This window comes from Postia placenta, assembly GCF_002117355.1.
Source record: "Postia placenta MAD-698-R-SB12 unplaced genomic scaffold POSPLAscaffold_24, whole genome shotgun sequence".
NCBI classification, from domain to species: domain Eukaryota; kingdom Fungi; phylum Basidiomycota; class Agaricomycetes; order Polyporales; family Adustoporiaceae; genus Rhodonia; species Rhodonia placenta.
In genome coordinates, this window is record NW_020169855.1 from 338229 (window position 1) to 366210 (window position 27982).

The window sequence follows — 27982 nt, forward strand, 5'->3', positions numbered from 1 at the left end:
GAGATAACTCCGTTGTGAAGTCAGTTAAGGTATCAGGGAATATGCGCCATTTTCCTACTTAAACATTAGGGTACGAGATGTTGTGTCCACAGATAAATCCTACCATATAGCTTACTTCCTCCATGTCTCCTGGAGTAAGACTTCTGATGCTTGCTGACGACGTGACCTATGCATCTAACTATGTCTGCCTCCAACATGCTGCGATAAAGTGTCTGAGCGAGGGTCGAAGAGACATGGTCGCGCTGCGTCACAGTCGCGCTTTGTCACGTCCCGTGATCTCTACCGTCACAGGCTTCTGGTAGGCATGGAATCTCAGCGCCACGGCTCAGACCATAACATATGGCACGCAACATACTGCAGCCAGGTCAGTGGAAGTACTCTGCCCAAAATGCACAGTTCTTCCGAGGCGGTTATTTGTCCACACACTGTTCCGTCTACTGGCACTGAACGGAGCTCTCCAGTGTCGTATCATATCGGAGGTTCTGACGTCGCCGAAAGCATCTCCTTCAGGCCATGTCCTGTCTCCGGTCGATTCACTTGGACAATCATTTACATTTATGTGTGGAATATTCCCCCAGCCGCATGAAGCATCACTTGTGCCCGAGCTCTGGGGATCGGCAGCGCGTGCACTTCCCGTCGTCTCGCAGGCATCGCATGTTCCCTTTGTGCCAACGCTGCACACGAATCCTTATGCCGCTCATATCATTGACTTTGTGCGACGTGTCCAAGCGCTGCTTATAAACGGTATCTCTCAGAGGACATGCTCATAAGGACTCGTCCGCTTCACACTACCTAAAGATGCTAATCGTCAGCTTGCTGACTCTTTTGTCCTTTACCGCCGCTCTGAGCAAACCCGCCACTCGTAGCCTCGAAGTACATGAGACGCGTGCTGCTGTCCCGTCCGGCTTTGTCAAGAGTGCTTCTGCGTCGCCCAACACTCTACTCAATTTGCGCCTCGGGCTCGCTAACAGCAACACCGACGGTCTGATCACTACCTTGTACGATGTGAGTACTCCGTCGAGCGCGAACTATGGCCAGCACCTTTCCAAAGAAGAGGTATGCATTGATCAGAGCTATGATGTCATTAGTCCTGATCCACCTTGTTGGGCATGATAGGTAGGGGCATTCACTGCTCCCACGAAGGAGACTGTCGACGCGGTCAACGCCTGGATCATCGAAAATGGTCTGAGCGCGACAACTATCTCGCCCGCGGGAGACTGGCTTGCTATCTCTGTTCCTGTCAGCAAGGCGAACGAGATGCTTGATGCCGATTTCTCCGTCTTCACGCACGAGAGCACTGGAGCCCAGAGCATCCGCACGCTGTCATACTCCATCCCGACAGACCTCAAAGGTCACCTCGACCTCGTACACCCAACCACTACGTAGGTAAAGATGTATGTCACGGGCACTGTGGTGCTAACCACATCCTAGGTTCACTCCACCGAGTGCCAAATCACCCATTCACGCGGTGAAGTTCGCCGGGAACGTCACGAAGCGCGACATTGTGGATTGCAGTAGATTTGTTGACCCGCAGTGTCTCGAGCAATTGTACGGTATTCCGACGACGGCAGCCACAGAGTCCTCTAACTACCTCGTCGTGACGGGCTACAACAACGAATACCCTAGCACTACTGATCTCGTGGTCTGTGACAAATCTCCATCCTCGAGGGCTGCGTATTCTGACACGCAGTGCAGGACTTTCTGGGCCCGTTCCAAAGCGCGGAATCGAGTTCCACTTCGTACACTGTCGTTGAGATTGACGGTGGCTCCTACGACCCCAGTAACCCGGGGGTCGAGGCTGTAGGTGCCTTGTTTTCGCGTGCACCCTTTCACATTCATCTCCCCTTTAGGATATCGACATTCAATACACTGTTGGGCTTGCTATTGGTGTCCCGGTTACATTTACGTCTGTGGGTGAGAGCGCGAGCGATGGCGTCTTCGGTTTCTTGGACACCGCCAACTATTGGCTCGGCCAGTCGACCACACCATCTGTGATTTCCACCAGCTATGGCTCCAATGAAGAGTACATCTCTACCAATGTATACAAGTATGTATCAGCTCAGGACGCCTCGATTGCCATCTTCTCTGACTGACATCCTCCAGCTCCCTGTGCAATGCCTATGCTTCTCTCGGTTTACGCGGGACGTCCGTCTTGTTTTCTTCCGGAGATGGCGCTGTGACTGGCACGCAGAGCGAGGACTGCACAGACTTTGTCCCCACCTTCCCCTCCGGCTGCCCCTAGTATGTTGCCCGTGACACCCACACTCTGAATTTGATTACAAGGTACTGTCTAGCGTAACATCTGTTGGCGCCACCCAGGGAAATAGCCCTGAGACCGCAGCCGATTTCTCGTCTGGCGGTTTCTCCAACGTCTTCGCAATCCCTCCATTCCAGGCCTCATCCGTGGCTGGGTACCTCGCCTACCTCGGCGATACCAATGCGGGCTTATACAACGCCTCTGGCCGCGGATACCCAGATGTCTCCGCTCAGGGCGTCGATTTCATCTTCAACTACCAGGGGTCCTGGTACCTGGTCGAAGGCACGAGCTGTTCTAGCCCAACGTTTGCGAGTGTCATCGCGCTGGTGAACGATCGCCTCGTCGCCGCTGGGAGGTCGAAGCTCGGCTGGCTCAACCCGTTCCTGTACTCCATCGGTAAGTTCGCCTTGACTGACATCACCTCGGGCAGCAACCCGGGATGCAACACAAACGGCTTCTCGGCGACGACCGGGTGGGATCCTGTGCGTTATATTTAGCTATTGGCTGGGAGACTAGTTGGCAACTGATTTGATCGTTGTACACAGGTAACTGGCCTTGGGACTCCAGTGTTCGATGAGCTGGTGACCGCGGCCGGCCTCTGAATTGCAGAAACGAAGCAAGTTTGAATAATTACATAGTTTGTTAGTGCTATATAAGGTTTTGTTGCCTTGAAGTTGCGCCGAAGAGCTTTTTACAAAATTGACGGTGGCGTATGATCTTGGACGTCAGGTGGAACAGAGCCTCGTGTTCCTTTATACTTCGTCAATTAATCGCCATTCTGTGTAGCCCTGGTACTTTCGTATCTAAGGGTCGGGCAAGAAGGATCGCCTAGGTAGGAGTATTGTAAGTATGGGTATACATGATCTCAAGAATTTGGTGCTGCTGTCGGAAATGGCCCAGAAAGCACAAACAATTCAAACGGCAAATTCACAGTAAGGGGTCCGAAGAGTCCATGAAGACCGCAAGATCGACGGTGCAGGTATGACGGACCCGACTGCTCTTAGATTTTAGCATGTACTCTACGTCAATCGATAATGTGAGCTACACACCAGATAGTAGGTCAAGTCTCCCAACCTTCTACTTTCACGCCCATGTATTGTGGCAACGATACCCATATTTTGCGCCGTCCATCGCGCTCATTTTCCTCAACTTGAGCCTTGCAATAAGCGCACAGGTCATTCAACAGCGTCAGAAAGGCGCCCTCTGCAACACTAAGAACTGCAGATGTCGTGAACCAACCGAGCGTGTGCCATTGCTCCGGTAGTCTTCGCAAAATTCTTAGGCATATATCCTTCGACGAGCATTCCTTGCCGGTCTTTAGGTTGAACAGCCACGCCGTCCCAATATTATTGGCATGGCGAAGCTGCCTTCTGCCGTTCAAGCATCTACTGAGGTCTTCTGACGATAGCCTATCCACGGTGCCATCATCGCGACGTACGCCATCGAGCAACTCCTTGACTCGCAACACCGTGCACTGATACAACGCGGCTGGAAGCACTGAAACTACACCCATTGAACGGGCCAGGTTGACTGATCCGATCAAAGTTTCTGGATCGTCCTCGAAGTCATTTTCGATGAATTCATCGAATGTGCTCGGAAAATATGCCTTTAGCTTGTCGATAGCATATGCTCGCAGGTACTCGATATTGTACTTGTGCCCAACTCGGCCAAGGGAGAGTACGAGGTTGCGTGACACGTCGTCATTCACCGCAAGAAAGCTAGTGAGAGTGAGCGAACGTCAAGACGGCCCAGTAAGTATGCGTACTGTTTGCTTTCGTAGAATGTTGACATCAGATTAGTCAGGTCGCCTACAGAATCCGAAAGTCGCACGACAGCGCAACCGCCCATCATTTCAGTATCGCGGTTGCGTGTCAGGAGGTCTCGGAGGATATTCGACTGGCGGGACAGCACGGAGGCATGTACACGGAAGGCAGTGGTTCCAGAAACCAGGATAACGTCCCCGTCATCAAACCAGAACGAGCCATGATGTTCTATCTCTTCGACTTTCGGAAAATCATTACGTCTCGGAGCACTGACATCGGAATCTACCCGTGCACGCTTTCGAAGCGTCGTATTCGCTTCTAACGGGGCACTAGTCATGATTAGTGGCGCTGGACAATCATGTTAGCTGTTGCGAGCTGATACTATGTTCTTGACCGCTCACATGAACCTTGACTTGTGGTATGGGACACTATTCTCGCTCGACGTCTGCGGAAGGGCGCGAAGACTTAATCTTGCGCAAGGCCAGAGTTAACCTGAACCTCTAGAGAGCTTGCGGTCCGATATACGGACGTAGTGGATCCAGGGTAGTCTATGTATATGATCCTATATGATCCAACGCGTGGGTCGATTTCTTGAGGCGGCGATCTAATTATGAGTACGAGGAAGTGGCGGAGGCCCAAATGTTCGATCGCATCTGCTGCGGGCTTGAGACACTGCTGTTATTTGCTCTTGAGCATCTCGTGTCTTAGTTCAGTCTCTGTGCTATTTTTCATAAACTCCTTACTGCGAGAAGAGACTGATCCAGAGGCGCTTGTTTAAGTTGCTCCCTTGCTTTCGATGTCACAGTCAGGTGACCGTGATCTCTTATTAGAGTCACTGTCTCAGTGTCTGCCTAATTTCACGAAATAAACATTCAGCTACGCTCATTGCCCATCGTTCGAATCTAAATGCAGATGTGTGCACCTATTATTTCTCATTATCCGCTCGCAGCCACAAATCTTCATCTGTTCACATCCGCGAACACGGCTTCGGGTTCATGACTGAAGGAAGCTATGACAGCGAGCAAGCCAACAGCTGGGACGCCCTCGTGTTCACTGCACAGAAAAAAATAGGCCCCAAGCGCTATTTTCAATGAACGACTCAAGGCTCTCTAACTGCCGTGCCGTGTCCGGACAGATGACTCGCCGCTTGTCAAACAGAACAATAAAATGCAGGCGGTGACCGCCGAGGGCATGGAACACGACGCGATGGGGGGTGTATGTCAAGGCAGAGCTACACGAAAGAACATATCGTGACTACCCAGTCATCGACTTTGTTGTGGATGTATAGGGTTACAAGCCACAAGACCTTCCAATGGACCGAACATATACACTCCCGTTCAACGCCGTCAACGGGTACGCGGTGTCGACAAAGGGAGCGGCGTATGCTCACTTTGTCGAGATCATGACAAGCCTTGCTGGCCAAGTGTACTCCGTGTCACCCACTGATGATCCGGCGACAACAGATCCGAGCTCCGCAGTTCGCGTACCTATAAGCTCATTATTCGCCCATCTGAAAGACAACGCGGTCAATAGCAGTTGTGCAGACGACCCCGGCGCGGGATGCGAGACTGCACGACGGAACCGGGAATGGCTACTTGCGTACGGAGAAGTCAAGAAAACTTGTATTCGCAAGACGGCGTACGAAGCTGACATGCCTATCGATATCACGAGACCACACGAAGTAAGCCGTCGTTCTATACTTGCTGAGGAAGTGCCTTCCTTATATTTGCAGCATATTTACAGGCAACACGATCCTGCTGTGGATGCACCTCAAGAGACCAAGGCTGCTCACAAAGTGGCTAGGTCTAACCGAAAGCGCAAGGGCTCTCCTGCTGTAGAGACAAATCGACTACACAAGAAGATATGTCTGGATGTTGACAGGCTATCCCCAACTCCCGCGGCGCAGACATGAATGAAGAGAGGAGGAGGTTTGACGAGACAAGAGACACGAATTGGAAGCTGCGCCACGGAATTGATGTCGCACAACATTCGGTGCTACGGTACCGGGATCATGGTCGAGAACTTCATGGTCAAGCTCTGGTATGCGGACCGACATGGAGTGGTCGTATTGAGGCCGTTCGACATGTTTGTCGAGTGTGACAAGCTGCTGTTGGTGGTGGCTGCAATAGCCGGTGCTGATATAGCGAAGATGGGTGTTTGCCCATTCTTGCGGTTTCCCTCGAGTAAATTCAATAGCTATGAAGACGTAAAGCTCGTGTTCCAGCCGGGTCCAATGACCAAGGGACTGCCGGAGGTCAAATACATAATCGACACATCGCGAATCGTTGAGACGGACTTTGAAATCGTCAGCCGAGGGACAACGATCATTTTCCTGAAAGCGACTGCAGATACCGGCAGCGAAGGCCTTGTCGCTAAGATGATTTGGCCCCCGGAGAGTCGAGTGGCGGACAGGTCTCGCCTCGCACAGAAGCCACAATACTTGCAGAACATTGTCCACATGAAGTGCTGAATATCGCGGACGATGAAGGAGATACGGCTACCGCGCGCCTCGATGACACTGCACAACTTTGAGTACGAACACCGGGAGTTCCGGATGATTGTGATGAAGAGGTACGAGGAGCTGGAGCAAGTGCGAAGTGCAGATGAATTCAAACGCGTCTTCTGCGATGTGGTGTGAGGTACGTCAGCAGCTGGCACCCGCTCTACATTGCGATACTGACGAACGTATATACAGCTCATCACTGGGTGTGGGAGACGTCGAATATCCTGCATCGCGATATCAGCTCAAACAACATCATGTTCTATCGGGATGATGGACGTGTCGTAGGAGTGCTGTGTGATTGGGACATGGCGGCATGCATAAGCCACGAAGATAAGGCCGTGAAGACTGAGCGGACAACGACTATCGATAAGGAGCCTTGAGCCAAGGCAGAATGTGTTATTGATGAAGCAGGCGTAGTGAACTTCCTAACTGAAGGACGCTGCAAGGCAAGACAGCACACAGGTACAGGGCTATTTATGGTTCTTGATCTTCTGCGCGCTGGTCTAGTACCCTTTCCCTGTTACCGTCATGATTCAAAATCATTCTTTTTCGTGCTGGCTTGGTTTTGTGTTGTCCAAGGCCCCGAGAAGCATGAATTTGGTCATCTGCCAGAGTGGGAAGACTCGACCATGTTCACGATTGGGTTCAACAAGCGCGAGTTCTTGTACGTCGACGGGGTTCGCGCCCAAATCTCATCTCGCGTCCATCCTGTTTATCGACCCCTTTGTAACTCCTGAGTGAACCCGCTTGCCGCAATATCGGGCGCTATGCACACAACCGAGAAGAGCACAGTGTAACGGAGCTTGAAGAACTCAGAGAGTATATTGAAACGACAACAGCGCGCAAGCTACGTCGATTTACGTATCCCAAAATGATTTCAGTGCTTGGCGAGCCACTAGATATTGACTCTTAAGACGGCTACTTTGAATGTTCGGAGTCCGTGTGGATCATGTCCTCGTTCACCACACGCCGTTGATTCATTTGCTTTGTCGACGTTGTACCTGTAGTCCGATTCTTTGCAGTCACACAATGGAGAATACTATTTCTCAGCAGCTTGTTCGCGCTGTCGCATTACTTTCTCTGAACCCACCCATAAGTCCGGTGACGGCGAGATTACTAACCATTCAGAGCACGGATGTCCGAGCCAATAGTGGCGCCAAGATATCGATCATTCAGAAATGATCGAAGATAGCATATGACGTATCGCGTGCCGGCATTCCGCTCGTTCACGCTCCGATTCCTGAGTGTACATCCATACTATATATACTACCACCTGTCCACTGTCCCATCCCAAGCAAGCGCGGCTACTGTCCTAGTTGCATCTACAGATCTTTCCGTCATCTTTCAACCGCGTCAAAGTCCTTTACGTTCGAATATGGCCAACAAAATGTCGTACGGTTAGTGTTCTATGCTATTGTGATAGTTTGACCGTCCAGTGCGAAAAATGCTGAATCAATGTTCACAGTCCGGCTCGGGAACTCTGGGCTCAAGGTGTCGAAAATCATCCTTGGCACCATGCAGTACGGTAGTTCTCAATGGCAGGAATGGGTCATTGGAGAGGAGGAAGCTATCAAGCATATCAAATTTGCGTAAGTCTCTCATCTGTCTGCCCTTATGGCCGCAGAAGTCTGAGCTCGGAAGGAAATACTGACAGATATGAAGCCGGGATCCAGACGTTCGACACTGCCAATGTGAGCACGCAACAATTGGACTGGCTTGTCATTTAACTGCACGTGTGAGCAGGTATATTCCAACGGTCTTTCGGAGATCATCCTGGGTAACGCTATCAAGACCCTGAAGCTACCGCGCGAAGAGATCGTTGTGATGACGAAGGTATGCGCTGATCAATCCGTCTGCGCGCCCACACAGACACCGTTTCGCCAACTAGGTCTACAATGCGGTGGCACGCGACTATGGTCTGAACATCAAGGCGCAGGGCAAAAACCCAGACGATCTGGGCTTGATCAACCAATACGGTCTCAGCCGCAAGGTGCGAGGAGCATGGGATACCATAACAACACTTCACCAAAACTGCATATAGCACATCTTCGACTCGATCAAGGCCAGTTTGGAGCGCTTGCAGCTGGACTACGTGGACGTCCTGCAGTGTATGTCTCGCCTGCCATTCGATCTATAGATAATCTAAGGTCGTCAACTGCGCACAGGTCACAGATTCGACAAAGACACGCCTATTGAAGAGACCGTGCGTGACATTGGCTTGCCTAGACTATTAAAGGTGCTTATAGCTTGCTACAGATGCAGGCACTCCACGATGTCGTGAAAGCCGGCTACGCGCGCTACATCGGCATGAGCTCGTGCTATGCTTACCAGTGTAAGCTTCTTGTTAAAGTGATATGATCTGAGATGTTGATTCATGCGCACCTTACAGTTCATGCTATGCAGAGTTCGTCTACTCGGTTTGCACATGTCGAGCGACTGATCAACTCGCCAACAGACTATGCGATAAAGAATAACCTCACACCGTTTATCTCCATGCAAAACCACTACAGCCTCATCTACCGCGAAGAGGAACGTGAGATGTTCCCGACGCTCAAGGTACGCTGTATCCCGCCCTGCAGAAGGGGTGATCCCACATACTATCGGTAGATCTTTGGTGTCGGCTCTATTCCATGGTCGCCGCTCGGCCGAGGACTCCTGACGCGTCCGTTTGGGGAGAAATCAACACGAGGAAACACGGATTGGTACGTTCACTTGCCGCATATTGCGTGTCTCTCCCTCGTCCATTCGGATAGCTAGTGAGAGAAGACCATTGATCAATCGCTCCCAGGTTCATCAGGAGCTACAAGGGCGAAGGCACACCCGAGATTGTCAACCGGTGAGTCTTTTTAGTTCAAGATGAGAGATTCGAATGCAGACCCCGGCGCAACGACAGCGTCGAGGAGATCGCGAAGAAGAAGGGGATCAGCATGGCCCAAGTCGCCATTGCTTGGACGCTATCAAAGCCAGGTGTCACTGCGCCGATCGTGGGCACGACCAGTCTCGAGAACCTGAAGGATATCATAGGTATGCGCACTGATCATGCCTTTATTTCTGTCTGTACACAACGTGACCATCGAACACAGGTGGGGCAAGCGTGACTTTGACGAATGAAGAGATCAAGTACCTTGAAGAGCCGTACCAGCCGCAGGCAATCGTGGGCCATGTTTGAACCGTGCGAATGACAAGTCGAGTTCATGAGGATATAGCGGGTGCCATTGGATGACCGGGGGTATATATCCAGTGGCAATACGTGAAAGAATCTATCACCTCCCCTTACCTTGAATCATGTATCATGAAATTGATGTCGAGCAATTTGAGAGGTTTGGACCAAAGATTACCCCCGTCATGCGTGAAGGTTCCTCTGCACTTCTGGCGCAATTCACGTGCACTGCTTGGACGTCACTGCTTGAGGTCACCAAAGGAATTGTGATGTACGTACTGCAAGCTCGTCCGCGCTTTGTCCGTGGGCTTAGAGGAGTTGCAGAACCACTGGGTTCGGCATAAAGCACTGACTCATTTTGACTGCGATGGATTGGGAGACGCGCATGGCTTGTGAGCTCTCAAGAAACTTCTGCCTGCCGGTGGAACAGGTAGCACCGCTCTCTGCTGCCACCTGGGTACGAAGGCCCTTGCACGATGACGTTCCAGTCGAGTTAGAAGAAGACGGGTCGAACGCAATGTTTATTGCATACTACGCTGATCACATAAATAGCTGCAAGTCCGTCGCTTTGAGCAGTTCTGGCCAGCTCTCCTGTGTCGAACTGGTCAGATGCGAATGGATGAAGTGCCCAATTCAAAAATGCATGATAATGCCTTCGGAAAGCCATTCCACCCCAAAATAATGGGAGATACAGAGTAGCTTTTGCTTATTCTAGATGCGTCTCGTCGGTATTTAAGCCTCTCAAAAGACCTATGACACGTCAGATGGAATAGCGTCGTGCATAGCATGGTTTGTAAAACTGAGTGACTGACGCGCCTTGTCATAATTGTGTCACATCTCTCGATCGTAGTCGTCACTGACAATGAGTATGTACCACGCACTGCATTACGTTTTGGATGTTTAATTTGTAGTTTCCCCCTTGAGAAAGTGTGTTGCGTATCCTTCAGGGCCAAGGACTGGCAACGTAGCGATGGCCCGGATTCCTCGCTAGCGTATGCAAAAGTGATCCTTTAAATGAGACATTCACTTCAAGGAGGCTGTCGGCTGTCGCCTAAGTTGTGTCCAATGTTGCATAAGCGCTGACTACGATCCCGATCTGCCACCAGATCTAACCTCGTGACTGGTACAAATTTGGAAATACAGGCCGGGAATCACTTTCATCTTCACTTGGACCTGAGGGCAGCCACTTTCCCATAATACTGACCCCTTTAGAAAGCAGCAGAAAATGGAGATCCAGAATACAGGTCCAGATATGCTCATGGATGTCGATCCCGAACAACCTGTGGCCTCAACTTCTTCGGCAGCTGAGGTCACAGTATCCCCCGCTCGCAACGCATCCGCGGCTCGCGGCACATCTCTTCCGCTCGTTCTCGGCACCCCCAAGTATAAGGTCGGATATGTCTACTCGGCAAAAATGATGATGCACAGCTGTTCCCGCGGTCATCATGAAGAACAACCCGAACGAATCTCTCGCATTTTCAATATCCTCATGGAACAAGATTGTCTAAGCAAAATGAAACGACTTCCTATCAGGCCAGTTCTTCCCGAAGAAGCACTACTTGTCCATAGCCGAGCCCTCTGGGAGAAAGTGCTTGCTATTCACTGCAAGTCCTATGTCGCGCAGATTAATTCAACACGACGGTCTGACAGATTGCATCCTAGCCATGACTGCTCAGGATATAGCCGACTCTGCATCCTATTATGATGAACTGTCGCTCTATGTTCATCCAAGTACACCCTACGCCGCTCAATTGAGCGCCGGTGGCGTCATCGAAGCTGCGCTCGCAGTGGCGCGGGGGGAAGTACAGAAGTCTTTTGCCATAGTTCGACCACCCGGACATCATGCCGAACCAGACGAACACATGGGATTCTGTTTCTTCAATAATGTTTCGATTGCGACAAAGGTGGTGCAGCTTCGTTCACCGCTCAAGAAGATTATGATACTCGACTGGTCCGTCCCCAATAGTCTTCCCCCTGGCATTCACTGATTGACGCTATAGGGACGTGCATCACGGTTAGACAGCAAATACTTGCACACAAAAGGCGTGTCCACTAAATTAGTCATAGGAAATGGCACGCAACGTGCTTTTTACGATGATCCGTCGGTCCTCTACGTCTCCCTTCATCGATATGACGGAGGGGACTTTTACCCTAACGGACCATTTGGGAGCATGGTGTCCTGCGGACAAGGCCCAGGACTTGGATAGTAAATTGCTTTGTTTAAGTCCCGCTCCTATTTCTTACTCACATTTGATCAGCTCTGTCAACATTCCATGGCCACAGCACGGCATGGGCGACGCGGACTACATCCTTGCCTTTCAGAAGATTGTTATGCCCATCGCAGTCGAGTTCGCACCGGAGCTTGTCATCAGTGTGTCATCTTCTCTCTGTCAGAGACTAAACTGATTTGCGTCCTCCGAAGTTTCTGCCGGCTTTGATGCCGCGGAGGGCGACACACTCGGTGAATGCCACGTTACTCCGACAGGATACGCGCACATGACGTACATGTTATCCTCGCTCGCTGGTGGAAAGCTTGTGGTTGCACTCGAGGTACATCAATCTCACCTATTTCTATTATGACCCCAGCAATGTCTTCACACATTCCTCTGCGCAGGGAGGCTACAGCCTCGATGCCATCTCTGTCTCAGCATTGGCGGTCGCGAAGATCCTTCTTGGAGAGGCACCTCCGTCATTGGAACCTATGATCGCCTCAGATGCGGCCACGGAGACGATTTGGCACGTTGCCATGGAACAGAGTAAATATTGGAAGAACGTGGACCCCAAATCCTGCGATCCATTGGAAGGTATGCTCGTTATTCATTGCACTCGTACGATACTGACCATTACGCCAACAGAAATGGAACCGGCCGCGTTCACTATACCAGGTATACCAAAAGATACGAGCTTACATAAATCTCTTGTTTCTCATGGATATCTCGCAGAGTTGCTCAAAGCACACAGGCAAGAATATCTGTTCCAAGAACACGGCATGGTCACCGTACCACTCGTCTCACAAGCCCTAACTGACCGATTCAGTACCCAAGTGGCCTGCACGTGGGTGTATCCGTTTGGTCCCCGCTAACAGTTGCTTTGATACGAAATGGCATAGGGCCGACATCTTGACTAATAATACCCTCATCGTCTTTGTCCATGAGTTGTAAGTTCGCCAAGCCGACCCCTCTGTCTACTAACGATTGACGATTTTTCAGCGGCAATCTGCTTGTGGAGTTGGATTCCGTGATGGAGTGCAATGTTCAGCAGGAACATTCGTACCTGGTGCGCCAGGGACACATGCAAAGCGTTATGGGCGATGCTGACAACGTGTAGATCGACTGCTCTAAGCAAATCATCACCTGGGCAAAGACATCTGGCTATGGACTACTCGACGTCAATGTACACCTCAACCCGGATGTCAAATCTAAGGTGAGGGAGTACTGGCACCAATATGAACTCGTACTCAATAACTGTCTAGCTGCGCAACCCCGAGGACCCAAGGGAGGACATCATGACATACTTATGGGATAATTACATACAGTATGCATAGCTGATTCTACTTGGCGTCTCTTTGTAGCCCTGATAACGTTTCATAGGCTTGCCGACGCGCGTCGAGTCGTTCTCATCGGGCACGGTCCCGGGTGCGAGGCGCTCATGACCCTGATGCGTAAGCGAGGTCAGTCAAGTCATATGTGTTGTAGTCCCAGGAGACCCATCTGACTGGCATATTCCCTAGGCGCGTCTGTGATACGCTCCGTGCAGGCAGTAGTACAAGTGGTGGGCAATCACCATGTTCCAGTCACGCCAGCCGATGGCAATGGCCTGCGTCAGTGGTACTATCAGGTGTGTTTGAATCTTCACAATTGTTTTGCCGTTCTAATCCGCTCTGCAGAACTCGCTGGTGGTCGTTCCGTCGGGCCACAATATATTCCACGACCAGAAAATTAAAATGAAACATGGGAGTGTTGTCCGCACAGGTATGTGACCATGCATGAGTGTCTCTTGCCATCTTTTGATGTCAGGGGGATCTCTAGATGAGACAAAGGCCATCAAACTTATAATCAAGGCTATGCCTTACATTAAAGAGTTCATCACTGGTCGACTAGCTTCCGCAAATGGCGTGAATGACACAGCCGAGACAGCATAGTCGTGTTCTCGCTTGTTTTACCATCTCTGACATACAGGTTGTACTGTATCTGCGAACCGGTATGACTCTTGTATCACTGAAACTATTCCTCAAGGTGAATGATAAGTATGGTGCATGTATAGCAGCGAATCTCATTAGGGAGAATTTGCTACCATGTTTGACTGTCCTATACCCGAAGGTACTCTTGAGACATCGTTACCTCGGTGTATTCTGCATTCTGCATAATATTTTTCGCCAAGTATATCGCATGGCGCGACTAGTCACAATGCCCGACCCTGTGGCCCTGTGATTCGCGTTGGGGAGGATCGCGAACACATGACTCGCACGTGAGACGCGTTCGCGTTTCAAGCATGTTTGTGCCTGTGGGCGCGGCTTGCCTTCGCCCGCCACCTTGTACGATACTTCAAGCCCTCGGTGTGGACGTGTTTCTCGACCGCCAGCAGCGCCGGCTGTCTGCACGAAGTGATGCCCATTTCAGTTCTCGGATCTTCAATCAACATGGCCCGTTCCTCTTCTCATTCACGTCACAGCGTCCGGTTTCCCTCCCCCGCCGCCATGAAGGCGTTGCCAACGGTCTCGGTTTCGAGTACGAACGTCGAAAGTGTTAACCATAGCCGTGTGCTGTCCTCGCCGCGCGACTTGTCTGATGCCACGGGGAAGAACTTCATTCCCTTTCCGTCGTCGCCAATTCCGTGTCCCGCAGGCCGCCACATAGACGAGTTCGACGAGCATGACGCCGACGATGAAACCGACATCTTGGAAAGCCTCGAGGTCTACGTGGAACAGCCCCCAGCGCTCTCTGACTCGCAGAATGTTCCTCGCCGCCGTTCCCGGTCCTGCCTCGCCACCTCGTCCTTCCACAGCGACAATGCCGGTGGTGTTCCACAGGCCCCGTCCAGCTCCCGCCGTGCGTCAAAGAGCACCCATAGCCGTCTCTCACCCGCATTGCGCGCGTCTAAGTCGCAGCCGCGGGCGCAAGGAACTTCTGTGCGGAGGCACAGCGTGAGCGCTGGGAATGCTGAGCCGACGGCCCCGAGACGCGCCAAAAGAGGAAAGAAGATCTCCGATGTGCAATATCTGGCGCTGGTACATCGCAGCATTGCTCTAAGGGCAAGAATGGAGGATCCGCGCGATGCATTTGTGGCCCAGGATGTGGCTCTCGCGCGGCGCCTGTGGCAGACGCTCGTCGAGCACGGTCTCAGTCCCATTCCCTTGGGACCTGCAGTCAGTGGCCCTTACATGACTGCGATGAGTGAGAAGGAAGGCTCTGATGTACCCGAGACGCCCCCTCCATCCCCGACGTTCGAATCCGAGCTTGCCGCCGTCCCGTGCTCTCCGCTGCCCGAACCTGCAACTGAGACTCCTCCTGTCCTGTCCATGCCTCAACTCGTAGCATCTCTGACGCTGCGCTATCGTGAGCGATGCTCGTCCCGCTCCCGCTCGTCCAGCGGGAAGGCAGACTCGGTCGCGAATGAGGACAAGACTCGGCGTCCGTCGTCAGCGCTGGCACGCGTCACATACTCGAGTGCGAGCTTAGAGCCGGACACAGAGGACGCCTCCGTGGTACATGGGTCCTCGGCGTGATGGAACATCGTGCCAACCTCAAAAAGGGAATCATCCTCGCCATTTATGCCTTTTCTTTTCTCCTGGAACCCCACACGCTGCACGCAGCGCGTGCGCGTGTGTGCAACGTTATATGCCCCTCCATGATCGAAACGAACTTTCATTTCATTGTTCCCGTTCGATTTGTACGTTCACCTACCCCCGACAGTCCTTACGTCCGATATCTGCTCCTTTTCATCATGACTTGCATTCTTCGCCGCGCCGCCCCTCTCATAGCCCATCTCTGGCCCTGCATCTCACATCTCCCATTCAATCTTATCATTTACTATGGATTCCTCATATCTCTCCCATCTACATCCACTCTCCAGATCCGTATTCGTACCATTTCCGGGCCGCCCGCGGCGTTTGTAGCAATACTGCCATCGCTTCTGAAGGAAGCTGTTCTATAGTACATAAGGATGTGTCTCTTGTCATGACGACTCGTTGATCAATGTGGATTCTCGCTCTGGAATCACCCATTCCATCAGAGGCCGGGAGGAGTTAAACGCGCCTGTCACACAGCACGTGTACGTAACGCATGGCGAGTTTGTCACGGCCTCAGAAGCTTCCGCGGCGGAACAGGTTTAATCCACTGATCCTGCACTAAAATGATTGCACAGCTGGTTTCCCGCGTTAAACATGTGGATATGCTGTACATTTGCATTTGACAATGATGAAACTTTGGACAATTAATTTGTAACGACATGAAGCACATGCGTCGCAGTCCCTAAATGATGGTAGTTACAGAAACCAAAATCCGTGCACAAGAATCCATTGCCATGAGAGTCGTCACGCATCCTCTTACAAGCCTGCGGCGGTCAGGAGTGCGCTGAAGACCGGAGTACCGAGACCGGTCACCTTCATAAGAAGGTAGCATCAGTACGATGATCACATTTAGTTTAGTAGCCATGACGCACCGGGTCCCAGCCAGTTGTCGCCGTGAAGCCATTCGTGTTGCACCCTGGATTGTCGCCTGAGGTGATGTCAGTGAGCGCCGACTTGCCGGTCGAGTACAGGAACGGGTTGAGCCAGCCGAGGGGCGACTTGCCCGCGGCGACGAGGCGGTCGTTCACTAGCCCAATGACGCTCGCGAAGGTCGGGCTCGCGCAGCTCGTGCCGGAAACGGTGTAGAATTCACCCTCGTAGCCGATGATGAAGTCGACGCCCTGCGCGGAGACATCGGGGAAGCCGCGGCCGGAGGCGTTGTACAGGCCCTGATTAGTCGTGCCGAGGTAGGAGAGATAAGAGGAGACGTCCGAGGATTGGAACGAGGGCGTCCCGAAGACGTTGGAGAAGCCACCCGAAGAGAAGTCGGCCGCGGTCTCGGGACCCGTGTTTTGGGTCGCACCAACGGACGTCACGCTTATATGATGTCATGAGCACAGCTCAGAGGAGAGGCGCGGTGATGTACTCACTAGGGGCAGCCAGAGGGGAAGGTCGGCACAAAGTCTGTACAGCTTCCACTCTGCGAACCGGAAACACCACCGTCACCAGAGGCGAACAAGACAGAGGTACCACGTGCACCGAGCGAAGCATACGCATTGCACAGGGAGCTAACAAAGCGGTCAAAATCGAGGATGTCATAATGGAGAAAAAGGTGCACACTTGAACACGCCGACCGAGATGTCACTCTCATCGGAGCCGTAGCTGGTAGTGATGACAGATGGCGCTGTCGACTGCCCAAGCCAGTAGTTCGCGGTATCCAGGAACCCAAAGACACCATCGGATGTGTCCTCACCAACAGAGAAGAAGGTAACATTCACACCAAGAGCCAGACCCACAGTGTATTGGATGTCAAGGTCCTGATAGACAGATAAGCAAGGTTCAGACAGAGACAAGAACGGTAACAACGCACAGCCTCATCACCGGGGTTACTGGGGTCGTACGAGCCACCGTCAAGCTCGACGACAGTGTAGCTGGCAGAGCTTGACTCAGCAGACTGGTAACTACTTAGGAAGTTCTACGTCATATGTCAGATAGACAGTCCCTCAAAGCCGACCATGATACGCACCTCGAGGTCAGAGGTACTAGGATATTGGTCGTCGTAACCAGTCACAACTATGTAGTTTGAGGCCTCGGTGGCAGGCGTTGTTGGGATGCCGTACAGAGCCTCGAGACAGGCGGGGTCGACATTGCTTGAACATGAAGACACTTGACGCTTTCTCGCATCAGTCGACAACTGCTTCACCGTAATAGGCAGTTTGGGGCCAGTGGGCGATGCAAAGCTGATGTGAAGCACGTGAGTGCTCATGACACTAGCGCATTGTTTCTAAGAGACGCCTACGTAGTAGTCGGGTGCACAAGGCTGAGGTGGTCCACGAGGTCCGTCGGGATAGAGTATGACAGCGTACGCACGCTCGTCTTGCCAGTGCTCTCGTGCGTGAAGATGGAGAAATCGGCGTCGAACATGACATTCGCCTTGCTGACTGGGACCGAGATGGCAAGCCAGTCGTCCGCCGGCGAGATGGACGTCGCGCTCAGGCCATACTCGCTGAGCCAGGCGTTGACCGCGTCGACGGATTCCTTAGTAGGCGCATTGAACGCGTCGACCTAGCGCGCCCGATAGATCGGATGAGATCTCATGACATCACATGTTTGATCGACCCATGTGCACACTCACCTCCTCCTTGGAAAGGTGCTGGCCGTAGTTCGCGCTCGACGGCGTGCTCACGTCGTACAACGCTGCGATAAGACCATCGGTGTCGCTGTTCTTCAACGCGAGACGCAAGCTCAGGACCGTGTCGGGCGACGCGGCTGCAGTCTTGACGAAGCCAGACGGGATCGTGGCACGCGCCTCGTGTACCTGTAGGCTGCGAGCGACGGGTTTGCCCAGAGCAGAAACCAGGAGCGAGAGTGCGAGCAAGCCGGCAGAGAGCATCCTGAGGTAGTACGAGGCCGACGACCACCGCTGCCGATGGTCGTCGACATAGATCGCTTATAACGACCTTCGTTAGCGCCAAGACGGGTCACACGAATGAACCGAATAAACGATGATAAGGACATATTGTGGCACTAGAAGCAGCGCACTCGTGCGTTCGGCACCACCGCGCGGGGGCCAGAGACACAGACCCTTGCCGGCGGCCCAGATAGCAGAGCACGGAGACCACCGCATGCGACCGAGCAGCGATTCATCGTGAAGTTCACACCGATTGCGCCGGGCCCACACTGACAGATCGAAGCTAGATCAGGCTGAGAAGCCTGTGGAGGAAGTCGATCGATAGTTGCTGTGTCTTATTACCAGGCTAGGCCAACGGATGACGGCCCCGTGCAAGGACGCGATAGCACGGCATTGCGTGGTCTACAACGCGGGGGCTTCCATACATAGCTCGAGAGATCCCATCTTGCGAGCACTTGGCCATTCCTTTGGGTGCAGGCGGACGTTGCCCCTATCAGAAGGCGTCCACATGTACAGCACTGCAATTTGACTTCCCACCTCAGAGGATCCGTGTGCTGAACGGTCGCGGGATTCGTTCGAAGTTGGGATCATGGGCTTCGTGACCGTGGCTTGGTATTCAAATGGGGATTTATCTCTCCATGTACGGGCGCTGGGTCGTCCTATACCTGCGTGCGCGTAGTTGACAGCTGCTCTATCCAGTACCTGCCATGTATGTCACCTATTCGCCTTGTGGAGACCCACGTCCACTCACAGCCATGCGTAGCATGCTTGAGTCAATCAGAAGTGTGTCTTGTAGCTGAATGCAGTCTACGGCGATTACCAAAGGTCGGGTTCATACCGGCGGAGTTGGAGCATCCGCACGCATCTTCAGGCAATCATATAGCTTCTCTGGTCTTCGGTCCTGTGTACCCATTCTTGTCAGTATCTCTATTTCGGTTGTGTCCGTATTCATACCCAGCTACAGTTTAGGTTTAATGGTTGATGTGCACATGGCTCTCGAAGCGTTCAATCAGCGGCATTGTGGCAACGCATGGCAGTCCTCTGGAGTCCCTCATGGAAAACATATGATATTTTTGGTTTTTGACGCGACACGGTCCGTCGACAACGAAATCACGCAATTTACCCTAGATGGCTCCAGAGCTCGAGCTGCCTGATTGAGGCATCGGTAAACGTGAGTACCAAAGGATACATACACACGATAAACAGACGCACAAGGTGACTTAGAGGCCAGTCCCCCGGGAGGTGATTCGTCAATACTTTCTCTGAACCTTCACAGGTCAAGAATATATCATAGGCGTGCATTGCGGGAGTGATCTTCGATGGTCATCCACTATGTCCACTCTGTGTCCTGGCTAAAAAGCCGCGAGAGGGTGCAAGGTTTGCAGGCGTCACGAGCCAGTTCGCGATGCCTTCGGATTTATGCAATCGGAAGTGGGTTTGAGTCTTCATTTCCAATTATGAACCCTTCGCGAGACACCATGCAGTCAAGAAAACAATACTTCGTCGCCGTGGTTGAGTACAAGAGAGAAGGAAGAATGAGTCGCGGCCCAGTCGTGCATGTGTCACGTGGAAGCATGCGTCGCAGCCTGTCGCTCAGGTTTCTCCCTCTCCTCCCAGGAGCTCAGGATAGTTCAGCACGTCAATTTCAGTTCTCCGGAAAGAACTCGGTAATGATCCCGCATGACCCATTCTTGCCGATTTCTTCTGTCATGTGGACGTTACGGCGCGCTTGAAATGGCAATGTGCTGCTACATAGCCTGGCTACCGTGCCAATTCTCCTTGGACTGTGTTTGCGCCTGCCACCGAATGCCCAATCGATAGCTACGCGGGATACAGGGCGAACACCTAACGTCATAAACCATCCATCGGAACTCCGTGGTGCGTCTAAGTATTCGCCACAGATGGCTTTGTCATCTACCGACGCACTTCGGACCGATTGTGAACTCAATTCGAAGGTAGTATATGTATCGCACATCTGGTGTACGGGACGCCCGTCTTTCCACCATCTCACCACGCGATCTTGGTCAACATGTCATCTGGAAAGTCTTCTATGCCTTATGGTATTTGCCATGTTCCGTGCTTGCAATACCGCCGTGATGCTTACGGAAGTTCTCTGAATACTAGTCCGCCTGGGTAAATCCGGTTTGAAGGTGTCCAAGATCATTCTGGGCTGCATGCAGTACGGAAGCACGGGCTGGAACCAATGGGTCATTGATGATCAGGAGGAGGTGAACAAGCACATCAAGTTCGCGTGAGTCTGCCTTGCCTACTCCGTCCGAAATCTTTTGCTCATCTCACCACTTTAGGTACGATCACGGCATTCAAACCTTTGACACCGCGAATGTAAGTGGACTGTCCAGCTTGGTCTGTAGATGGCCATGATGTCACTGTATGTAGGTCTACTCGAATGGTCTATCGGAGGTAATGCTTGGAAATGCGATAAAGACGCTCGAGCTACCTCGAGAGGAGATCGTCGTCCTAACCAAGGTTATTAGTTTACATGTTCCCTGAAAGGACAACGCTGAATGGGGGAGTATACGATTGACAGCTATTCGGAGCTGTGGCCCCGAAGTATGACATGAACATCATGGCTGCGGGACTCCAGCCAGAAGATGTCGGTATTATCAATCAGCGCGGTCTGAACCGGAAGGTATGTAAAGGCAACTCCTTTAGCATGTCATGCGTGAGATTTATGATACCTTATGGCGAAACAGCACATCTTCGATTCTGTGAAGAAGAGTCTGCAGCGTCTTCAGCTGGACTATGTTGATCTTTTGCAATGTCAGTTGGCGGTTCACTGTTGTGCTTTGATTTACAGTCGATAACGCTGGCTGTCCAGGTCACAGGTTTGATCATGATACGCCAATTGAAGAGACCGTATGTGAAATTGATAACATTCAGGGCGCTGCGTTTACCTGTTTTACACAGATGCAAGCTCTGCATGATGTCGTCAAGGCCGGCTACGTCCGCTACATTGGCATGAGTTCCTGCTACGCTTACCAGTGTGGGTACACCGGCATCCCGGTCTTCAATTTGATATTGATCGTATGATTGTTTTCAGTCCATGCTATGCAAAGTCAGCATCAAATCATGTGCTCTTATGCACTGCATCCCGCGGACTGATCCCGGCCTTGTGCAGACTACGCCATTAACAATGGCTTGACGCCCTTCATCTCCATGCAGAACCATCACAGCCTCGTGTACCGCGAGGAAGAGCGCGAGATGTTCCCCACGCTCAAGGTGTGCCTGCCTAAACCCTCAATCATCGCACACGTTTGTTTACATTTTTTAGCTATTCGGTGTGGGTGCGATTCCGTGGTCGCCGCTCGCGCGAGGTATTCTCGGCCGCCCGCTCTCGGAACAAACGAAGCGTGGTCAGACTGACAAGTGTGTCCAAATCGTCCACGCACAGCCTTTTTCGCCCTGACCGAGATCTTCTACTTTAGGTTCGTCAACCACTACAAAGACAGCGCGGGCACGCCCGAGATCGTGAACCGGTATGTCGCGAATGCCGTGCTAATCAGATCGTCGCTGTCTCCGTGGGACTAACTTACCACCAGCGTTGAGGAGCTCGCGAAGAAGAAGGGTGTCAGCATGGCGCAGGTCGCTATCGCCTGGAGCTTGGCGAAAGAGGGTACGCATCCAGCTATTTAGTTCCCTGACTTGCGTGTGGTCGCCTCTGATCGATCATCGGTTTACACACGCAGGCGTCACCGCGCCTATCGTCGGCACGACGAGCTTGAAAAACCTCGAGGACATCCTCGGTGAGTTTAGGAGCCACTTCGGTCTGCATTAGCCGTGGCCGTCCCCGCACAACATGCGGGACTCGCGGCCTGGGACAGTATCAGCATTCTTGTGACTTATTCACTTACCATGCGATGGGCGGCAGGCGCTGTGAATGTGTCGCTTACCCCGGATGAGATCAAGTATCTCGAGGAGCCGTACCGCCCACTGGCCATCGACGGCCACGCTTAAGTTACTTATGAGGGGCAATAACATGCGTAACAGAAAACAGGAAGGTGCGTGTTTCCCAAAGACAGCAAGGCATTCATTCTGATGATAGGGTACCACAGTGCATAATGTAAAATTACCTTTCTTGTGTACACTAGCGCGCTTATGTCAAAGTAGCAACATGTGGTCTCTTCGGGACGAGATCTGATGGGCTGTGCTTGTCCTTGCCCTGCTGGACATAGCCCGCTCGCCTCTGGTGGTGTCCCAAAGTCAAAGCGAGAGCGACGTGACGAGTCAAGTATTACTCACATTGGCAAATATTGCGTTGATCCTGCTCAGCTTGCTGCACACCTTTTACACCATATCCCCATTGTTGAGTTTGCCGTCTCTCTGTCGAGCTACCAATGCTCTGGTAGTCCTTGCTCACGCCCTCGTATACTATCTGCCTGATCAAAGCTTTTGTGCGAGTTTGTCCAGTAGGACCACGTCTGTGAGTGACTCTGCACCATCGACATTTGCACTGACCTCGTTCCCGTCTGCGCTGACCTTATTCAGTCTTCCGGAGTCCTCGAATATGGCGACAGTGCCCTGTGCGACGATGACGCCCCCAATCCCATTCTCATCCACATACACTGTGCTACCCTCGACATCTGACCTGCCGTCCTCGTTGTACATCCCGACGTCCCTGTTCTCCTCGTTCTCTATTCCCGTGTCCTTGTCCATGTTCTCTGCTTCTGCATCTTCGTCCTCACTCTTTGCCTCTGCATTGCTGTTCTCGATGAATTTCTGTGCAGCCATTATGGTTTCGCACATTCAAGGGCTGGATGTCTAGCAAGCGCGAGTAGATACCACTAGAAGTGATCGGGGTCGCGGGACCTGACAGACTGGTAAGGCCAATCACGCTTCGTCTGTCATTTACGGGTGCTCGGTCACTTAAGTTCGTAGTAGGATGACATGAGGAAGCATCCATAGCGAGGCTGAGACTTGGTGAACATTCCTGTGAAGGATTTGTTTTCCTTCAAGTTGTATGTAGGCGGCTGACATGACCGAAATATCATTAGCTCAGGTTACTTATAATCTGGCATATACGTCAGATAAAGCACGTACAAGCCAGTTGCCCACCCAATAGCTACGTGGGTGTACAAGAGGAGCTTGAACCAATCCTAGCCGGTGCCTAGACAAATGCGGCCTCTGATCGGAAGTCCTGTGCTGAAGATTTTGGGAGCATGCCCATAAGCTGAGCTGCGTAATAAACGACTTGAAGATGACTCCCGCAGAGTATTGTGGCGCTTGACAGGCACTGCGGAGACCACTATGCAGGCCGCCACTGATTCGTTACCAAAGCAGCGTCTGCACATATATAACGATCGTCGCCCCCATATAAAAAAGTTCATTATATTTATGGTATGCCTACGGGAGACTAGCGTCTGCATGATTGGTTGAGATACGCACCCTATGCACAAACAAGCGCCTTTGACCACTACTTGTGTGTCCATACCTCATCATCTCGTCGCGCTCGTGAAGCTGCTCCTGTCTGACTACAAGCCAGTGTCCGAACAGGGATACTAGGCCGAACTACACCGTCTGCGATTCTCTCTTCACCGAGACGGTGGTAGAGGTCCCGGCATTACTCGAATCCTACGCTAACCGAGACTTGGCCCACATACGCAGTTTCTTCGTAGTGCTTACAAAGGTGCTGTGCTTGGATGCATCATGCTCAAGAACGCTCTGCAGTACAACCTCTGCGTCCTGCCTTAAGATGCATTTGGCATACTTCTTATCTCTCTACTCGAGTATATCCTAGGAGAGTTCATTTCGCCCGATATGCAGGCATGTTTCGAGGCGCGCAAGACGACCTGGCTTGATCCCGAGCGCCCGTCGCCCACTAAATTGAGGCTTCCCTCGACTGCATGTCTAATCATGTATCCATGAGATCCTGAACGAGGCTAAAATACAGTAGATAACCAGAATATCGGAAGATATGCAAGTTAATCAAAGCAGGCAACCTGAGCTCTGATGTCGGCCTCACGAAGATCAAATGTCCAGCGGCTCACCGAGTACAGCCATGAATTTGACATACGTCAGTCGATCGCGCAAGCGCTTCTTCGTCGCCGCGATCTCCTCCAAAGTCTCCGCCACCATCGCGGCGCTGTAATTTTCTTGATGCAATACAAGGGACTCCTTGAGGAAGCGTATGCCGTCATGATCATGTAAATAAGAACAAAGTACGACGCGAAGTCGCTTTACCCAGGATTTCCAGAGCGGCTGGTATATAGGATTTGCGCGGGAGGAGATATCGTCGAAAAGGTCAACGTCGTACAAGAATTCGCGCTTGTTGAGCCCGATGGTGAACATGTCTGAGTTCTCCCACTCCGGAAAGTGTCCAAACTCATACTTCACGGGATCGTGCACAACACAGAACCAAACCAGTAGGAAGAAGAATGATTGCAACTCGTAGTGATAACGGGGGAAGGCTACCGGACGTGTGCGCAGGAGATCGAGAGCCATGAACGGTCCTGTACCCGTGCGATATCTTGCCTTGCAGCGTGCCTCGGTTCTAAGGTTTACATCCCCGTCGACGGGCGGCTCGCCAGTGTTCGCTACGCCTGTCTCACCTGTCGCACGCTCTGCATTGGCTGCAGGATCCCCATGCACAGTCGCTGTCTTCTCAGTCTGCATGGCGACATTGTCCGGTACAACATTCTCTAAATCGTCGTCAGCAGCCACGTCTTCATGGCGTATGTGTGTCGCCAGGTCCCAATCGCACAGCACTCCTACAACACGTCCACCATCCCGATAGAACATGATGTTGTTTGAGCTGATGTCGCGATGCAGGATATTCGACGTCTCCCATACCCAGTGATGAGCTGCATGCACGTTCGTCAGTGTCGCAATTGAGAGCGGGTGCCAGCCGTTGACGTACCTCTCACCACGTCGCAGAAGACACGCTTGAATTCATCCACACTTGTCACTTGCTCTAACTTCTCGTACTTCTTCATCACAATCATCCGGAACTCCCGCCGCTCGTACCCAAAGTTGTGCAGCCCCATGAAGGCGCGAGGTAGCTGAATCTCCTCAATCGTCCGCGATATCCAGCACTTCATGTCGACAATGTGACGCAGGTATTGTGGCTTCTTCGCCAGGCGAGACCTGACCACACGAATATAGTCGGCTTCCGCCACTCGACTCTCCGAGGGCCAAGCCATCTTGGCAACAAGGTCTTCGCTCCCGAACTCCGCGGTTGCTTTCAGGGGAATGATCGTTGTTCCTCGGCCGACGATCCCAAAGTCCGTCTCAACGATTCGCGATGTGTCGATGGTGAATTTGACCTCCGGCAGTCCCTTGGTCATTGGACCCGGCTGGAACACGAGCTTTACGTCTTCATAGCTATTGAATTTACTCGAGGGAAATCGCAACAATGGGCAGACACCCATCTTCGCTATATCAGCACCGGCTATTGCGGCCACCACCAACAGCAGCTTGTCACACTCGATAAACATGTCGAATGGCCTCGACACGACCACGCCATGTCGGTCCGCATACCAGAGCTTGACCATAAAGTCCTCGATTATGATCCCAGTACCGTAGCACCGTATGTTGTGTGCCATCAGCTCCGTGGCGCAGCTTCCGATTTGTGCCTCTTGTCTCGTTATACCTCCTCTCTTCATTTCCTTCTCCACAGCGGGAGTCGGGGATATCCGAGCAACGTCCAGGCATACCTTCTTGTGTGGTCGATTTGTCTCCGCATTAGGAGAGTCCTTGCGCTTTTCGTTGGACCCAGTCACTTCATGAGCAGCCTGGACCCCTTGAGTCACACGAACAGCAGGATAACGTTGGTCGATAATCTGCTGGAAATATACCTAAGGCGCATCCTCGATCAGTTAAGGACGATGGCTTACCTTGTGTAGTCTCGTGAGATCAATAGCCATGTCAGCTTCATACGCCATCTTGCGTATACAAGTCTTCTTGACTTCTCCATACGCGGGAAACCATTCCCAGTTCCCTCGTGCAGTCTCGCACCCCACGTCGGGGTCGTTAGCACAGATTCTGTCGACCGTGTCATCTTTGATGTCGATATAATGGCTATCCAAAGAGCCTATAGGCTCACGAGCTTCAAATAGGAGAATAGAGTATAATGAGGAAATTGCGGAGCTCGGGTCTGTTGCTGCCAGTTTATCGGCTGATGATTCGGGGTAGACTTGAGCAACGAGGGTTGTCATGAGCTCGACAAGGTGGACATACGCCGCTCTCTCTGTTGACTCCGCGTAACCATTGACGGCACCGAACGGGAGAGTATACGTTCGGTCCGTCGGCAGGTCTTGTGGCTTGTAGCCCCACACATGCTCAACAAAGTCGATGACTGGATAGTCACGATATGTTCTGTCGTGCAGCTCTGCTTCGATATGCATCTTTACCACGTCGGTCGCCATGTCCTGTACTTCATCGCTCTCTTTGATAAGCGACGGTTCATATGTTCGGACACGACGCGACAGTTTAGGAGTCTTGTATTTTGCAAGACAAGTGGCGGTGGTGCTGGACTTGGCCCTCCGAGTGATAGTAGCGAGAGGACCCAAGCTGTCGTCCGACTCGCTGTCATGACTTTCTTCATTCAAGAAATTGGAACAGTGTACGCAGAGGCACGCCGCGGAGGATCTGTAGCAACGAAACCAGAATGGCAACTTGCAGTTGCACACGTTCGCCATCTGACGGTTGATAGTGTAGATTTGAGCAGAGACTGCTTGCCATAGACTTGGATTGATGAGTCTATGAGACGTTGAACATCCGCCAAGTCGGTCACAACGCGTGTCATGTGACCGCGACCGTAGAAGATGCTCGGGGTTCACATTAGTGTAAGGCAAATAAATCGGTGTAAATTACACCGTACTTTTTTACAGGTAATTTACAGGTAATTTACACTTTTTTACAAGGCTGTCTGATTAGCGGTGTAAATAATGTAAATAAGGAGAGGTCACGTGCTGGGTACCCGTGTCCAGCCACCACTTGGGGCCGATGCCTTGTGCCTCTTGTGCCTCTCACGCTGCCCCGGGCTATTGTTTTGTCAACGCCGCTGCGTAGGTTTAGTGCGCCACGTTCGGTCTCTTTGTGCTAGATTATATATAAAGTCCAATCAATTGTATTTCCCCCCAATCTTTTGCTGTGCAGGCTGCTCTCTGGCAGCATCCCCCTCGGTCACTCCCATGGCACCACAGTCGACGAGCCACGCTGGCGTCTTCCTAGAAAGCGAATGGATTGGGTCTGGTAAGAAGTTCACAAAAGATTTACCTGCCTATGTCAAGACGGCCCTCGAGGCCCAACTTTTGCTGCCGCCAGCAATACTATCCTTGGTACTACGAGGTAGCATCAAGGGGTTCGAGCCGGAGGAACGAGACGACGACGAGACACTGGAGTGGCTCGATGAGCCTGCTACAGTTATCCGGGGAGAGTCTGGGTTTGTTGCTGCAAACGAGGTGAACCTTAATGACCCGGACCTTCTAGAGATGCTCGCGACATCCCCGCCGTCGTCTAGGGCTGGAAATTCACAACGGCCGCGCACGGATGTTCAGGAGGACTCGGAGCTAGTAAATGTGAACGAGCCGGCAGAAGATGGTAAGACATTGTGGCAATTTAATTGGGATGTGTAGGTACTTTACAGCGTGTACTAGAAACTCTGTATGCCCTTGCGTGTAATTCGGACGCTCCCTGAGGCTT

General features: G+C 52.1%; 11 protein-coding genes across 11 annotated transcripts; 7 read left to right on the plus strand and 4 right to left on the minus strand.

Annotated features, from left to right (window-relative positions):
• Positions 1 to 798: 798 nt before the first annotated feature.
• Positions 799 to 2927, plus strand: POSPLADRAFT_1076667 (hypothetical protein; the record flags this gene model as incomplete). Its single annotated transcript, XM_024482936.1, has 8 exons — positions 799 to 1056; positions 1117 to 1382; positions 1432 to 1642; positions 1696 to 1800; positions 1851 to 2047; positions 2104 to 2241; positions 2295 to 2739; positions 2803 to 2927. The coding sequence occupies 8 exons, from the start codon at positions 799 to 801 to the stop codon at positions 2857 to 2859; spliced, it is 1677 nt and encodes a 558-aa protein (XP_024333112.1). The 3' UTR covers positions 2860 to 2927.
• Positions 2928 to 3317: 390 nt separating this feature from the next.
• On the minus strand, positions 3318 to 4357 carry POSPLADRAFT_1062809 (hypothetical protein; the record flags this gene model as incomplete). Its single annotated transcript, XM_024481560.1, has 2 exons — positions 3318 to 3975; positions 4023 to 4357. 2 exons carry the CDS (start codon positions 4355 to 4357, stop codon positions 3318 to 3320), a joined length of 993 nt encoding a protein of 330 aa, XP_024333113.1.
• Positions 4358 to 5187: 830 nt separating this feature from the next.
• Positions 5188 to 6903, plus strand: POSPLADRAFT_1037599 (hypothetical protein; the record flags this gene model as incomplete). Its single annotated transcript, XM_024477234.1, has 6 exons — positions 5188 to 5235; positions 5309 to 5701; positions 5753 to 5893; positions 5939 to 6472; positions 6509 to 6617; positions 6716 to 6903. 6 exons carry the CDS (start codon positions 5188 to 5190, stop codon positions 6901 to 6903), a joined length of 1413 nt encoding a protein of 470 aa, XP_024333114.1.
• Positions 6904 to 7910: 1007 nt separating this feature from the next.
• On the plus strand, positions 7911 to 9692 carry POSPLADRAFT_1076668 (hypothetical protein; the record flags this gene model as incomplete). The annotated part of the gene is made up of 14 exons (XM_024482937.1): positions 7911 to 7920; positions 7989 to 8112; positions 8178 to 8214; positions 8267 to 8356; positions 8412 to 8513; positions 8565 to 8631; positions 8689 to 8726; positions 8780 to 8855; positions 8913 to 8927; positions 8979 to 9079; positions 9131 to 9225; positions 9312 to 9359; positions 9417 to 9547; positions 9607 to 9692. The coding sequence occupies 14 exons, from the start codon at positions 7911 to 7913 to the stop codon at positions 9690 to 9692; spliced, it is 1020 nt and encodes a 339-aa protein (XP_024333115.1).
• A 1192-nt stretch (positions 9693 to 10884) lies between these two features.
• Positions 10885 to 13943, plus strand: POSPLADRAFT_1175378 (hypothetical protein). Its single transcript, XM_024488348.1, has 17 exons — positions 10885 to 11287; positions 11346 to 11634; positions 11684 to 11697; positions 11751 to 11889; positions 11942 to 12054; positions 12106 to 12233; positions 12298 to 12487; positions 12539 to 12568; positions 12626 to 12737; positions 12793 to 12840; positions 12893 to 12959; positions 13011 to 13106; positions 13156 to 13217; positions 13274 to 13353; positions 13414 to 13520; positions 13570 to 13654; positions 13712 to 13943. The coding sequence occupies exons 1-17, from the start codon at positions 10909 to 10911 to the stop codon at positions 13822 to 13824; spliced, it is 2052 nt and encodes a 683-aa protein (XP_024333116.1). The 5' UTR covers positions 10885 to 10908; the 3' UTR covers positions 13825 to 13943.
• Positions 13944 to 14379: 436 nt separating this feature from the next.
• POSPLADRAFT_1062813 (hypothetical protein) lies at positions 14380 to 15408 on the plus strand (the record flags this gene model as incomplete). Its single annotated transcript, XM_024481561.1, has 1 exon — positions 14380 to 15408. The coding sequence occupies one exon, from the start codon at positions 14380 to 14382 to the stop codon at positions 15406 to 15408; it is 1029 nt and encodes a 342-aa protein (XP_024333117.1).
• Positions 15409 to 16227: 819 nt separating this feature from the next.
• On the minus strand, positions 16228 to 18304 carry POSPLADRAFT_1037601 (hypothetical protein; the record flags this gene model as incomplete). Its single annotated transcript, XM_024477235.1, has 8 exons — positions 16228 to 16284; positions 16344 to 16788; positions 16842 to 16979; positions 17032 to 17228; positions 17282 to 17386; positions 17438 to 17651; positions 17711 to 17976; positions 18047 to 18304. 8 exons carry the CDS (start codon positions 18302 to 18304, stop codon positions 16228 to 16230), a joined length of 1680 nt encoding a protein of 559 aa, XP_024333118.1.
• A 2031-nt stretch (positions 18305 to 20335) lies between these two features.
• POSPLADRAFT_1175381 (hypothetical protein) lies at positions 20336 to 22471 on the plus strand. The gene is made up of 16 exons (XM_024488349.1): positions 20336 to 20382; positions 20447 to 20573; positions 20629 to 20665; positions 20720 to 20809; positions 20871 to 20972; positions 21037 to 21103; positions 21162 to 21199; positions 21251 to 21326; positions 21384 to 21398; positions 21462 to 21562; positions 21615 to 21709; positions 21769 to 21819; positions 21883 to 21956; positions 22030 to 22086; positions 22212 to 22341; positions 22401 to 22471. Exons 1-15 carry the CDS (start codon positions 20352 to 20354, stop codon positions 22295 to 22297), a joined length of 1047 nt encoding a protein of 348 aa, XP_024333119.1. The 5' UTR covers positions 20336 to 20351; the 3' UTR covers positions 22298 to 22341; positions 22401 to 22471.
• A 252-nt stretch (positions 22472 to 22723) lies between these two features.
• On the minus strand, positions 22724 to 23071 carry POSPLADRAFT_1062816 (hypothetical protein; the record flags this gene model as incomplete). The annotated part of the gene is made up of 1 exon (XM_024481562.1): positions 22724 to 23071. The coding sequence occupies one exon, from the start codon at positions 23069 to 23071 to the stop codon at positions 22724 to 22726; it is 348 nt and encodes a 115-aa protein (XP_024333120.1).
• A 1002-nt stretch (positions 23072 to 24073) lies between these two features.
• On the minus strand, positions 24074 to 26976 carry POSPLADRAFT_1160524 (hypothetical protein; the record flags this gene model as incomplete). Its single annotated transcript, XM_024487557.1, has 5 exons — positions 24074 to 24179; positions 24354 to 25091; positions 25304 to 26133; positions 26173 to 26336; positions 26382 to 26976. The coding sequence occupies 5 exons, from the start codon at positions 26974 to 26976 to the stop codon at positions 24074 to 24076; spliced, it is 2433 nt and encodes an 810-aa protein (XP_024333121.1).
• Positions 26977 to 27471: 495 nt separating this feature from the next.
• On the plus strand, positions 27472 to 27977 carry POSPLADRAFT_1160549 (hypothetical protein; the record flags this gene model as incomplete). The annotated part of the gene is made up of 2 exons (XM_024487560.1): positions 27472 to 27880; positions 27937 to 27977. The coding sequence occupies 2 exons, from the start codon at positions 27472 to 27474 to the stop codon at positions 27975 to 27977; spliced, it is 450 nt and encodes a 149-aa protein (XP_024333122.1).
• Between the last annotated feature and the right edge of the window lie 5 nt (positions 27978 to 27982).

What these genes read in the sequence shown, in the direction of transcription:
- POSPLADRAFT_1175378 (XM_024488348.1), top strand. Translation starts at nt 10,909, where the DNA reads ATGGAGATCCAGAATACAGGTCCAGATATGCTCATGGATGTCGATCCC. An exon ending in TTATGGGATAATTACATACA is followed by an intron (nt 13,218 to 13,273) that starts GTATGCATAGCT and finishes AACGTTTCATAG; the next exon opens with GCTTGCCGACGCGCGTCGAG. An exon ending in TGGGAGTGTTGTCCGCACAG is followed by an intron (nt 13,655 to 13,711) that starts GTATGTGACCAT and finishes GGGGATCTCTAG; the next exon opens with ATGAGACAAAGGCCATCAAA.
- POSPLADRAFT_1175381 (XM_024488349.1), top strand. Translation starts at nt 20,352, where the DNA reads ATGTCATCTGGAAAGTCTTCTATGCCTTATG. An exon ending in AGATCGTCGTCCTAACCAAG is followed by an intron (nt 20,810 to 20,870) that starts GTTATTAGTTTA and finishes TACGATTGACAG; the next exon opens with CTATTCGGAGCTGTGGCCCC. An exon ending in AAACCTCGAGGACATCCTCG is followed by an intron (nt 22,087 to 22,211) that starts GTGAGTTTAGGA and finishes GATGGGCGGCAG; the next exon opens with GCGCTGTGAATGTGTCGCTT.